We start from the raw sequence: 12,719 nt of genomic DNA on the forward strand, positions 1-12,719 counted from the left end.
ATGGTCCCCCCAAGCCAGGAGTGATTTCTGAGCACGTAGCCAGGAGTAACCCCTGAGAGTCAAACGGGTGTGGCCCAAACACAAAGAAAGAAAGAAAGAAAGAAAGAAAGAAAGAAAGAAAGAAAGAAAGAAAGAGAAAGAAAGAAGAAGAAAGAAAGAGAGAGAGAGAAGAGAGTAGAGAGAGAGAGAAAGAAAGAAAGAAAGAAAGAAAGAAAGAAAGAAAGAAAGAAAGAAAGAAAGAAAGAAAGAAAAGAAAGAAAGAAAGAAAGAAAGAAAGAAAGAAAGAAAGAAAGAAAGAAGAAAGAAAGAAAGAAAGAAAAAGAAAAAGAAAGAAGCTGACACAGTAGATTATTTTAACATAAATATAGGTTATGTTAAAAATCTTTTCTTGGTTGGGGCTGAAGAGACTGTAAAGCATGGGCAGGACAATTTCCTTGCAAGAGGTTGATCTAGATTTGATCCTCAGAACCCCATCTAGTCTCCCAAGTACTAGTCATGAACCCAGAATACAGATCAATGAATAAGCTTTAAGTACATGTGAGCGTGGCTCAAAAAAAAAAAATCTTTTCTGGGGGGTTTAGGATGTTGCTCAATGGTAGATTACTTGATTAGCATCTGTGAAAGTCTAGGTTCAATCTCTTAGACTGAACCTAACCAATCAAACAAAATATTTTTTTTACCACTTTGAATGAGTTGAACATGGCCTCCTAAAAGCCATAAGAGAGAATCAGTAACAGCTTGGAAAAAGTGTAGTAGTTCATCTTTTTCTTCACCCTTTATACACACACAAAAGAAAACAAATTTATTTTTCTCTTACTGCTTTACTGAAAAAAGAAGACTTTTCATTGGGGAGTTAGCAGCAACTTCTGGATCTAACTTAGATATTTATGTGGTAATAACTTGGGAGTTTAGCTTAGTTTATATGACTTGTGATTTCAGAGTAGTAGTAGTAGTAGCAGCTATTCTACAATGGCTCTTAACCGAGGTCAAATGAGACAATATAAGGAGTACACACTTTAAGTTAATATACAAGACTATCTTTCCTTTGAGTCGGCATCAGAACCAAGTGAAATTTTTAAAATAAACCCATATACAGGACAGACCAAAAATAATGAATCTGAATTTCCATAGTAAAGCCAGGCACATGTATTTTCAGAGTTTTTTGGTGATTTCATTATATAGAAAGAGTTGGAAATCAGCATAAATACAAACAGATATCCCATATAAAACATTATCAGTGCATTTCAGATGCATAGTTGCAGTTTTTATTCTAAATTCTTGAGGGCATACATTGTCTTCTAGTTTCCCACATAAAGTGTACAAAATAACTTTGGCACAAAGTAAATGTTCTAGTGTTTTTAAATACATAAAGTTTTTTTTTTTGTTTTGTTTTTTTTTTGGTTTTTGGGCCACACCCTGTGACGCTCAGGGGTTACTCCTGGCTATGCGCTCAGAAGTTGCTCCTGGCTTCTTGGGGGACCATATGGGACGCCGGGGGGATCGAACCGCGGTCCGTCCTAGGCTAGCAGGCAAGGCAGGCACCTTACCTCCAGCGCCACCGCCCGGCCCCTAAATACATAAAGTTTTGTGTGGTTCTTTCTTCATTCATAATTTTGTCATTTACTGATTACGTAATTTTAACTTTAGTGGAAAGTTGTACATAGATGACAAATTGAATTCCTGCCCTGAATGTAATGTAGCACAAAAATAATGTTAAGAATATTAAGACTGATGGGGCCGGGCGGTGGCGCTAAAGGTAAGGTGCCTGCCTTGCCTGCGCTAACCTTGGACGGACCGCGGTTCGATCCCCCGGTGTCCCATATGGTCCCCCAAGCCAGGAGCAACTTCTGAGCACATAGCCAGGAGTAACCCCTGAGCGTTACTGGGTGTGGCCCAAAAACCAAAAAAAAAAAAAAAGAATATTAAGACTGCTATATTATTATTTGTTAAAATAGTAAAATAATTTTGTTCCTATTATTCCAACAAGGGGTGATAGATATGATTGAATTATCATGTGCTAAGTTACAATTAAAAAAAAGTCATTAAACAAGTATTTCTTTTTTTAATTTTATTATTATTATTATTATTATTATTATTATTATTATTATTATTTTTGTTTTTGGGTCACATCCAGCAGCGCTCAGGGGTTACTCCTGACTCTACTCAGAAATCACTCCTGGCAGACTCGGGGGGAACATATGGGATGCTCGGATTCAAACCACTGACCTTTTGCATGCAATGCTAACACCTTACCTCCATGCTATCTCTCCGGCCCCTAAACAAGTATTTCTTTAACCTGATAAATGACCTTTATCAATTTTGCCAAAAGACACAGAAGAATAGGTATCAAAATCCTTATTGTTATAAAACTCAAAGTGTAACATTTAAATTGTAGACTTTAATTTTCCTTAAAAGAAATCACTGAATAACATCACTCCCAAATTTATGGTCTCTGAGAGAGTGATAAAACAATCCTTGAATCACTTACAAATTTTGAATAGGTTCTTTTCCCTTCTAATAAATATATGCAAACATCACACACCTATAATTTAAATAAAATGTTAAAAGTTTTATATATATACAGATATAAATATATATACAGATATAAATATATATAGATATATAGATAGGGCTGGGAAGATAGCTCAAAGAATTGGAGTGGCTGCCTTTCATGCACTAAGTCGTAAGTTTGATTCCTACCCCCGCATGGTCTCCTGAGGCCCTGGTGCCTCCCAAGCATTTTTGGTTAGTCCTAATGGCTTGCAGCACTGCTGGATCCATGTAGCACCACAATGCTAAGGCTGATTATCAGGAGAAATGACCTTAAGTATTTTAGTAGAGCTTCAGAAGATACCCAAATTATGCAAATTATGGTTATTTATTTAAAGTGTATATGCATATGATATATAAATAGTATTTAAATTATTTTGTACTTAATATTTTAATTGGGCACACTAATGAAAAAAACCTGACTGGAACATTTCTAAGTACACAGAACACAGTTTTTTTGCTCTCATTTTTACTCCCCATTTGATTTTGTTCCTTTTTGCTTGTTTGTTTTTGGTTTTTGGGTCACACTTAGCATTACTCCTGGCTCTGCGCTCAGATTGCTCTTGCAGGCTCAGGGGCCATATGGGATGCTGGAATTCTGTCCTAGGTCGGCTGCATGCAAGGCAAATGCCCTACCACTGTTCTATCTCTCCAGCCCCATGATTATGTTCTTAAAAGTAAATCTGTCAGGGATTAGGTTGGGGAATATGGGTGAGGAGTCAGAGGAGGAGAAATGTGAACATAAGGTGTTGGAAACATTGTATACCTGAAAAACTATTGTAAACAACTAACTATAAATCATGGTGTCTAAATAAAAAAATGATTAAACAAGGGTTAAATTCTAGAACTGTCCTTTCAGCCAAACTTTTACATTTGAAATATACAACAGACCATCTTCTTAAGAATTAAACTGCTGAAGGCCAGAGAGATGGTACAACAGGTAAACTGTTTGCCTTGCATGGCCAATCTGAGCTTAATCCTTGGCATCCCATATGGTACTACAGGACACCAAAAGTGATCCCTGAGCAGTCAGGAATAAGCCCTGAGCTCTACCAAATATGGCTCCCAAACTGAAGGGGCTTAGGGATGGGAAAAAATGAAACTGTTCTGGTTACAAATAATTGAATAAATCATATACCTTGGCTGCATTAATGAAACATGTTTGCAGCTGCCTTCCCAAAACTAAAAAATTCTCTGCAGCTGATGGAAGCAATTCATTGTAAAATTCTTCAGCATCTTCCCCTGGCTCTAGGCCCACACAGCAATGACTGCAATAAAAGCACAAATGTGACTTAGTTTGTGTTAATTATAAATTTCAGTGTGAAACCTAAAGCATCTCCAGACACTATCTAGATAATGGTGGCCATGCAATAAAGACATATGATTCTGGAAAATTAGTTTAACATCTTTCTGGAAAGTTAAAAATCTTGGAATCCTTATGCCTTCAGGAAAAAAAATTTTTTAGTTCACATAAAGAGAAATGACGCAAGATTTCAGTGCATACACTACAAACTAAAAAGCAAGAGAACATTAGAAAAGTCTAACTCAAGGCTAAAACTTCTATTTGTCAGCATCGAATAAATAAGAAATAATGATCTTAATTTTTTACCAACCCTATTTTCAATATTTTCTCTAAAAATCTGAAAAACATGATAGCATATTTCTTAAATCAGAAGAGTGAAACAAACAAACAACAACAAAAACAACAAAAAAATCCAAAAACAAACAAACCCCTAAGTCAAACATAATTACGAACACTTTAAAGAGGAAGTCATGGGGCCGGGGAGATAGCACATTGGTAGGGCGTTTGCCTTGCATGGGGCCAACCTGGGATAGACCCTGTTTGATTCCTGGCATCCCATATGGTCCCTCAGTCTGCCAGGGGTGATTTCTGAGTACAGAGCAATGAGTGTCCCCCCAAAAAAAATCAATAAATAAATAAAGTTAAAAAAAAGAAGAGGAGGTCAGAAAAGTATGCCCTCTTGAAACTGTATATAAAAACCTGTTTCTGGATAAGAAAAGAGCCAAAAATCTGAATAATAAAAAATATTTCTGTAGATTAGTGTTTTTCAACAGAGCCCTCAGGATATCTGAGGAGGTCTCAGGTGAAAATGTGTAAATTGGGGAACACAAATGACATGAGACTAGGGAAATCAACTTGTAGGGTGGGGGTGCAGGGTAGAGGAATAAACAAGGTTAAAAGGGGTCCACAGTTGTATAGTTTAAAAATGCTGTCAAGGGACCAGAGCAGTGGTGCAGCAGTAGGGCATTTGCCTTGCACTTGCTAAGCTAGGATGGACTGAAGTTCGATTCCCAGGCGTCCCTTATGGTCCCCCAAGCCAGGAGCAATTTCTGAGTGCACAGCCAGGAGAAACCCCTGTCACACTGGGTTTGGTCCAAAACAAAACAAAACAAAACTAAAAAGCTGTAAAATAAGTAGAGTCACCAATTCCAAAATGGTCTCTATGTATGCACTGTGTACTCTAATGAATAAGCATCACTGAGTCTTTTCACAAAATATGAAGACTTTGATTACATGTTGAGGATATTAAAAACCTAACTACCTAATGTTCAATTATTAAGTTTTGTGGATATTGTTTCTGGATTCCTTAAGTTAATAGGTTGATGCTTACTTATCAGTTTCTTTTTTGCTTTGGTTACTAAGTTAATTATATTGGTGTTAATGTGTAACTTTTGAGAACATTAGTAAATGAAAATTTTGGTACAATCAAACACTGGAATTTCTTTCCCTATATCTTAAGTTTAGTTCAATCACATTTTCATCAGTTAACATATTTAACCAAAACAAGCATATGTCTTTATCTACAAAAAAATGATTTTGAAAGTATGAAAAAATATTTACTTAAAAATTATTATAACTATCTGGAATTTAGCTTTATCTAGTGATGAGGAGTAAGCAGTTTCAAATGCAAAGATCTAGCATATATTTTATTATTTTCATTTATATTTATTTAATTATTATTTGATTTATATTTATATACTATATATTTATATAATTTATATTTATATACTATTATTTTTAATGCACCAATTATTAGTGTATATTTTTAATTACTTCATTAAATAGTGGTTTAGACACTAAGAATGTTGCATTTATTTTGTCTACTTTAAAATAAAAGATTTGAGCTCATCTATAATTTTGAAAGTATCAGGAAATGCTATTTCTAACTTTTATTGATAGGATAAAAATGACCTAATAAAATAGTTAATATAGTTAAAATTACAAAAAGAATAATTCTTATATTTGCTCTATGGTATTTTGTATTATGCCTTTCATTTCATAATCTCTTATTGTCTAGTATGATAAATTCACATAATAGTTAGCCCTATACCTATGGTAAGTTTTACCAATTCTGAGTTAGCATCTTAATCTCTATTTTTATTTTTTTGAATTTAAAAAAATTTTTGTTTGTTTTTTGGGCCACACCAGTGATGATGCTCGGAGATTTCTCCTGGCTATGTGCTCAGAAATCACTCTTGGCTCGGGGGACCCTCTGCTGCTGTGCTATCGCTCTGGCCTGTCTCCATTGTTTTTAAACACATGCTAGTTACTAAGTAAATTAGACACTTGGGATTCAGTGATATTACCAGATACAATCATCATCTTCAAAGAGCTTATGGGATGGGGAAAAAGGAGAGTGGTGAAGGGTATCGGTGTATGGCATTGTAATACTACACAGGAAACTATTAATGGTATTGTAAATTATGGTACCCATGGTTAAAAAAAGAAAAGCCAGTAAAAGGAGAGTTTTGATAGATTTTCACAAATATAGACATATGAACAATAAGACATAAAGAAAAGTTACAACCAAACCTAGGACTAGAAGTTGTTAATACTAATTAAGCAAAAAAAATATATGTATATATATGCAGATAAAGATAGATGAACCTAATGCTACATTCTTGAAGAACAAGTTAACTTACAGTCTGATTTTTACCTTAATATCTGTGTAAGCTGGGAAATTGTAGTCCAACCACCCTGGATTCGAGAACAATCTTGACTGAGGACTAAGAGGCAATACTGAATGAGGTCATAGCAATATATATCTTGTTTTATTTTCTTCAACTCTGAACTTTCTAAAGGTGTGTTTATTATTTCTAGGTCAAAAGAAAAGAATATTTCTTATAAAAAATATTTCTTATTATTGCTCAACATCTAAATCTTATTTTTATTTGTAAAGGCTAATTATAGAACCAGAACAATAACAGAGTGGGCCAGGTTTTATCCCTGATATCCTATATGGTTTCTTTAGCTCCCCCAGGAGTGATACCTGAGCAGAGTCAAGTTAATTTACTCAAAAATAGAAAATGGGGGAAAATAATTGCTTGTGACAATGTAATGATATCTCTGAACGTAGAAATGTTAAAACGGTGCTAACAATGAATGGTTTTCTATTTAGCTGGTGTAAACCAATCATGAAAAGATTTTCTTACCTTTTAACTTCAACAATATAACAGGGACATTCTGCTCAGGGCTTTTTGCAACTTCAGCTGCTAGAGATAAGATCCTTGGGTCTGTGCCTGCTGGCTTCATTTTTCATATCTATATTTTAAGAAAAATAAATACAAATAAATAGCTCAAGGCTCTAAACTATTTTAACAGCTGAAATAAAATTACAATATAAATAAGGAGTCAGTAACTAGGCTAAGCATTTCATTCAGTCTCTAAACTGCACAATGACCCCAAAATCAAAATTTGATTTTTCTCTAATAATAAAAACATGAGTAAGTGAAAAACTAAGATGACACCAGCTAGCTATTAACCCAAAACAAAGGCAGTCTCTGACTTCCTTTCTTAACTCTCTCCCTCCCTCCCTCCCTCCCTCCCTCCCTCCCTCCCTCCCTCCCTTCCTCCCTCCCTCCCTCCCTCCCTCCCTCCCTCCCTCCCTCCTTCCCCGTCCCCATGCTCTCCTGATATTGGGAATTGGTTTAATAACCAAAGAGTAGTTCTGGGTTTTGGCTCAGGCAAAGACCATGTAGCACAAAACCTCAGACACCTTTACTGACTGGCTTGGCTTATTATTTCTTCACTGCTACCCTGCTTCTTTAGACATAACTATGTGGGGTTTAGAAACATGGTGCCTGGGGTGATCTCACAAACCATGGGTTTTATTTTACATCCTATCAGAGAATTTCTTCCAAACAGGCCCTTGCTGGTGTCTAGAAATTTACACTTCAAAAGGTTTACACCATTCCCTTTAAGAGTGGCTACTGAGGTTAACTTCATAAAACAGTATCATTCATGCTGATTATCTGACTTTCAGTACTTCAGAATTCTGATTCAGAAAGGAACCTTATTTCTATTAAAGCCTGTTCAATTGCTGTTCAATTGCTGTGGCAAATAACATTTCATCAGCATATGCTGTCATAACTTCAGAATGTACTAAGCATGTCTATCATACATGACTCCACTGGAAAGAATTCTTAGAAGTTTGTGCTTCTTTTTCCTCTTTATTTTACCCCAAGTGGCCATTTTCTTCTGATGATTTTTCTTTGTTTCTTTTCACTATAATAAGTCATAACCATGAATATGACTATATCCTAAAAACTGTAAAATCTCCTAGCGATCACTAATCTTCAGAATCCTGAACACACAATTCAGAAATGTATAATTATAATAATGGTAAATAAAATCAATATTCTTTCTAAAATTGAAAAGAAAAAATCCATACCCCCTGAGAACTGGCCTACACTGAACTTAGCAATCAGGGGAGGAAGTGAGTGGGTTAAGGGGTGGAAAACTCTGGTGAAAAGTGTTGTGTTGGGACAAGTTATGCACAGAACCCTATCATTAATAGTACTATAAATTATGGTGCCTAAAATAATTTTTAAAATTTATATACCAATTAATTTGTTGCTAAAATTTTTCTCTAGGGAGAAAAATTGTATGTCATTCAAATCTAAATATATCATTTAATAGAAAGTATGATTTTTACTTATAATGAAAGATAGCATATATTAAGCATATGCTATAACCAAGTACACAATATGACAATGATGCAGAACCTATTTTTATCTCTATTTGACAGATAAGAATAAAAATTAAAGATATTAAAAAAAACCTTGCTATGGTCCCAATCACATTTGGTGGAGTTAATATTCAAATTCAAAACACTGACTCCACAAGTCTGTGATTTTAATTGCATTTATCATATCCCCTCCAATATAAAATAGTAAAACATAACATATATATATCAAATAATTTAATTCTAACTCACAATTGAAACTCTAGTCTTCAGAACTAGCATAATGGGACATTTTAAAAACTGAGGCCTATATCCAACGATGCTATATAGAAAACTCAGGACCTCACGGATGTAAGGTATGTGCTTTACCACTTGGGCTACCTCCCTTAGCACTAACAGCCTACATTTTTATTGAAGAGCTGGCCATAATACCAGCAATCAAAAAATCATCCCTTATTAGTTTAAAATATAAGTTGAAGAAATGATTTCCTGAAAGAAAGTACAGTATAACTTCTAGAACATACACAGTAGGCATATAACTATCCAAGGGTGGGTGTAGTTATCACAATCTTTCTAATGACTGCTTTATGTTATGATTTATTTGTAAATGTTTATAATATATTCGTACATCCCTTCTCTTGGCAGTTTTTCAGTGTACTAAAAACAATGCTTTAGTGAATATCAATGCACTTGAGGTCTTTCTATTGCATCAGATATATGTCCAGTCATAGAGTGCTTGGTTTGCATGAGTCAAGTCCTGGCACTGCAAAGAAACAAACACTAATGGCAGGGTGGTGGGCTATTAAAATTTTCTTCAAAATGGGTATTCTAACTTCTTTTTCCACCAAAAAGGAATGTATGCCCATCTTACTATAACTTCACTAATACGAACTACTGTTTAGATTGTTAATCTGCTAGATAAAAGGTATTGTTTTAAGCTAAACACAAAATGGACCTGTTATACACTAGTTGCAGTATAACTGTTAAACTGATAACAGAGTAGTAACACTGGTAACACTGGTAGTTCTAGGAGCTGGAGGGGAGGGAGGTCAACACTGGTAGTGGGAATGGCCCTAATTCACTGTCACTAAATGCCTGAAATACAACTGTGAAAGACTTGTAAAAATAAAATATAAAAAAAGAGATCTGATTAAACAAAACACAATGTTAGAATAAAAAAAAAGGGAGTGGAGAGATAGCATGGAGGTAGGGCGTTTGCCTTGCATGCAGAAGGACTGTGATTCAAATCCTGGCATCCCAAATGGTTCCCCAAGCCTGCCAGGAGCAATTTCTGAGCATAGAGCCAGGAGTAACCCCTAAGCACTGCAAGGTGTGACTCAAAAACCAAAAAAAAAAAAAAAAGAATTAAAAAAAAGTATTCTTTTAATCTGCCTTTAGTTATTAGAAAGATTGAACCAATTTTATAAGTGTATATTTCTTTTACATATAAATAATTTCTTTTTTATATTTTTTCTTTAACTTTTTAAATAATTGTACTGAGCTATTGTGAATTACAGGTCTTTCTTTGTTTTGTTTTGGGTCACACACGACCGCGCTAGGGGTTACTCTGGGCTCTGCACTCAGAAATTGCTCCTGGCAGGCTCAGGGGACCATAGGGGATGCTGGGATTCGAACCACTGGCCTTTCGCATGCAAGGCAAATGCCTTACCTCTATGCTATCTCTCAGGACCTACATCCCCTATTTCTTTCTATCTTCTGTCAATTATTTTTATGACACATAAGATAGGAAAGTAAAATTTTAATCAGTTGATGTTATAAGTTGACAAAAGACATGTAAACAACTGTCATAAATTTGAGGTAATTTTCCCATAAACACAAAAAAATAAAGCCAGGTGGAAATATCTGACAATTTTGCATAGTTCATCAATGTACTTATTATTGAGCTAATACAACATAGTCCATTGTTTATATAATCCATATTGATATGTTTGGAAAAAAATCTGTGGTAGAGGATCTAGTCCATACCTTTCTTGGTTCCCACTTTTTTAAGTCTCAGCTATAGTCTCAGTGGCAAGACTATATCTTAACATGTGGTTTGTACTTGAATATACATCAAAAGAATGAGGGAGCGGAGAGATAGCACAGCGGTAAGACATTTGCCTTAGACGCAGAACGCTGGTGGTTTGAATCCGGGCATCCCATATGGTTCTCCAAGCCTGCCAGGAGCAATTTCTGAGCGTAGAGCCAGGAGTAACCCCTGAGCGCTGCTGGGTGTGACCCAAAAAACCAAAAAAAAAAAAAAAAAAGAATGAATAAATGCACAAGTTCTAGGTGTCACAAAATTTAAAATAGATATATTAGATATTTGTTCAAAAGTCATTTTTTAATATTTTAAATATAAACATGGCTAAAACACTGTTCTGACATAACATCATTAAATATCATCAAAGATGTGTAGGTGTGTAGGACTCCATATTAGACACATGGATAACGTTATGGCTGGGAAAGAGTACATATATTCGTACTATACATGTACACACAGATAAAATAAATTATACAAAATATGTCAAATGCCAAACAGATACAGACTATAAGGTGGTAAAGTTAAGTAAGGTAAGGCTGTACCTTACAGCGGGTAAGGCATTTTTGCCTTACACAAAGCTAACCCAGTTGGGTTCCCAACACAGCATACGCCAGGAGTTACCCCTGAGCACTGCCTTGTGTGGTTTACTAAAACTCCCCTCCAAAAAACAGAAAGCCAACTATAGTGTCAAGAACTGAACTTTGCGAAATCAGATAAAAGTAGAAAAATATTGTAATTCTTAACATGTTAGGTCAGTTAATTCTAACTCTAAGATAATCAGTATTATTTTTTTATTCCACTATTATAACGATGAACGCTTCAGTTTGCACAAAATTACTGTGAAATATGAAGCTGGGTTCAAAGATAAAATATCTGGTCCCAGGGACATAGTACAGGCAGTATAGTTCAGGCTGGACACTTGCCTTGCGTGCTGGCTGACACCAGGTGGACCTTAGGCACCCCATATGGTCCTCACCCTCCACCAGGAGTAACTCCTGAGAACTAGGTCAAGAACAATAAACTGGGTGAGGGTTTACAATGAAGAAAAAAAGGGGGGGCAGAGTTTGGCTCTAGAACGGCGCTTACCTTCTACACACAGCAAGCCTTCCAAGAGTAAAATTTATACAAGCAGATAGATAAGTTGCGGGAAGCCTATTCATTTTTCTGCTTGGCACAATCAATGGCCAACTCGGGCTCAGGGCTAACATGGAAGCTAAGGAATCAGATGACATAATTTCACCCTCCCCTCCCCCCCCCAAAAAAAAACCCAATCACCTGCTCCAGGAACCATTGCAAACTTTTCTCCTGCGAGCTTCTCCTAGAACAAGCACTCCTCTTAACTTAACAAACAATAATTACCTGATGGGCTCCTGATAGTCAAACAACATAAAAAATAGATAAATAAATAAATAATAAATAAAACGTTTGTATTACCCAGTGGTTAGAACCTAGCTCTAGCCTTGCTCCTGCAAAAACCTCTTGAACCTTATTCACTCCACACGGATTACCATGACAGAAATAAACACCGGGCAACTCAGTGCAGTGCAGTACAGTCTACTGGCAAGTGCACCCCAATAACCGCAGTTCATTCATTCGGAAACCATGTGGGAAAAAGAGTTTGGAATTTTTCTATGGACTCAGTATCTCTGGCCATTTCTTCAGGGGCGGAGATGAGAAGTGAGGCGATCAGCGTCGCTTCCAGGCAGGTCCAAGAACCAAAACAAAGTCTGGTCCCCGAGGTCCCTGGGTTCTTCATTGAATTCTGGATTCAAATTTGGGGCTCTCGGGCCATGGGTAAGATCGCAGGCTTTTGGGGGCCACCTCCAGCCCAGTTTCCACCTCGGTTCTGCACAGAAGGGAGGAGGAGCAGGCCGAGTGTTTGGCTTGCGTGTCCCTAAGAGCCGAGCGAGGCCTAGGCCAGAAGCCTGGGGTCGAGCTTCAATGGCCCTTTGCTTACCTGGAGGCCCAGGTCGGGCCCGTTAGCTTACCTTGGCTCTCACTTATCTCCAGCCCCAAATACCAGGACGCCACCGTGCAACCCACTAGGCGCTGCCTTATCTGCCCGGGACGTTGCGAAGGCTTGAATCGTGCGGGAGGAAGAGGCCAGAAGGCGGGACCTCCAACAGGGGGCGTGGCGT

General features: G+C 36.6%; 1 protein-coding gene across 1 annotated transcript in view; it reads right to left on the reverse strand.

Moving 5' to 3' along the window:
* IQCB1 (IQ motif containing B1) overlaps positions 1–7,110 on the reverse strand; it is a 71,014-nt gene extending 63,904 nt beyond the window's left edge. The window contains exons 1-4 of the mRNA XM_049785899.1: positions 7,006–7,110; positions 6,510–6,669; positions 3,689–3,818; positions 681–774 (exon numbers count right to left, since the gene is read on the reverse strand). Of these exons, the coding sequence (XP_049641856.1) occupies positions 681–774; positions 3,689–3,818; positions 6,510–6,669; positions 7,006–7,105 (484 nt within the window). The 5' untranslated portion in view covers positions 7,106–7,110. The remainder of the gene's footprint in view (positions 1–680; positions 775–3,688; positions 3,819–6,509; positions 6,670–7,005) is intronic.
* Positions 7,111–12,719: the final 5,609 nt, after the last annotated feature.

This window comes from Suncus etruscus, chromosome 13, assembly GCF_024139225.1.
Source record: "Suncus etruscus isolate mSunEtr1 chromosome 13, mSunEtr1.pri.cur, whole genome shotgun sequence".
NCBI classification, from domain to species: Eukaryota; Metazoa; Chordata; class Mammalia; order Eulipotyphla; family Soricidae; genus Suncus; species Suncus etruscus.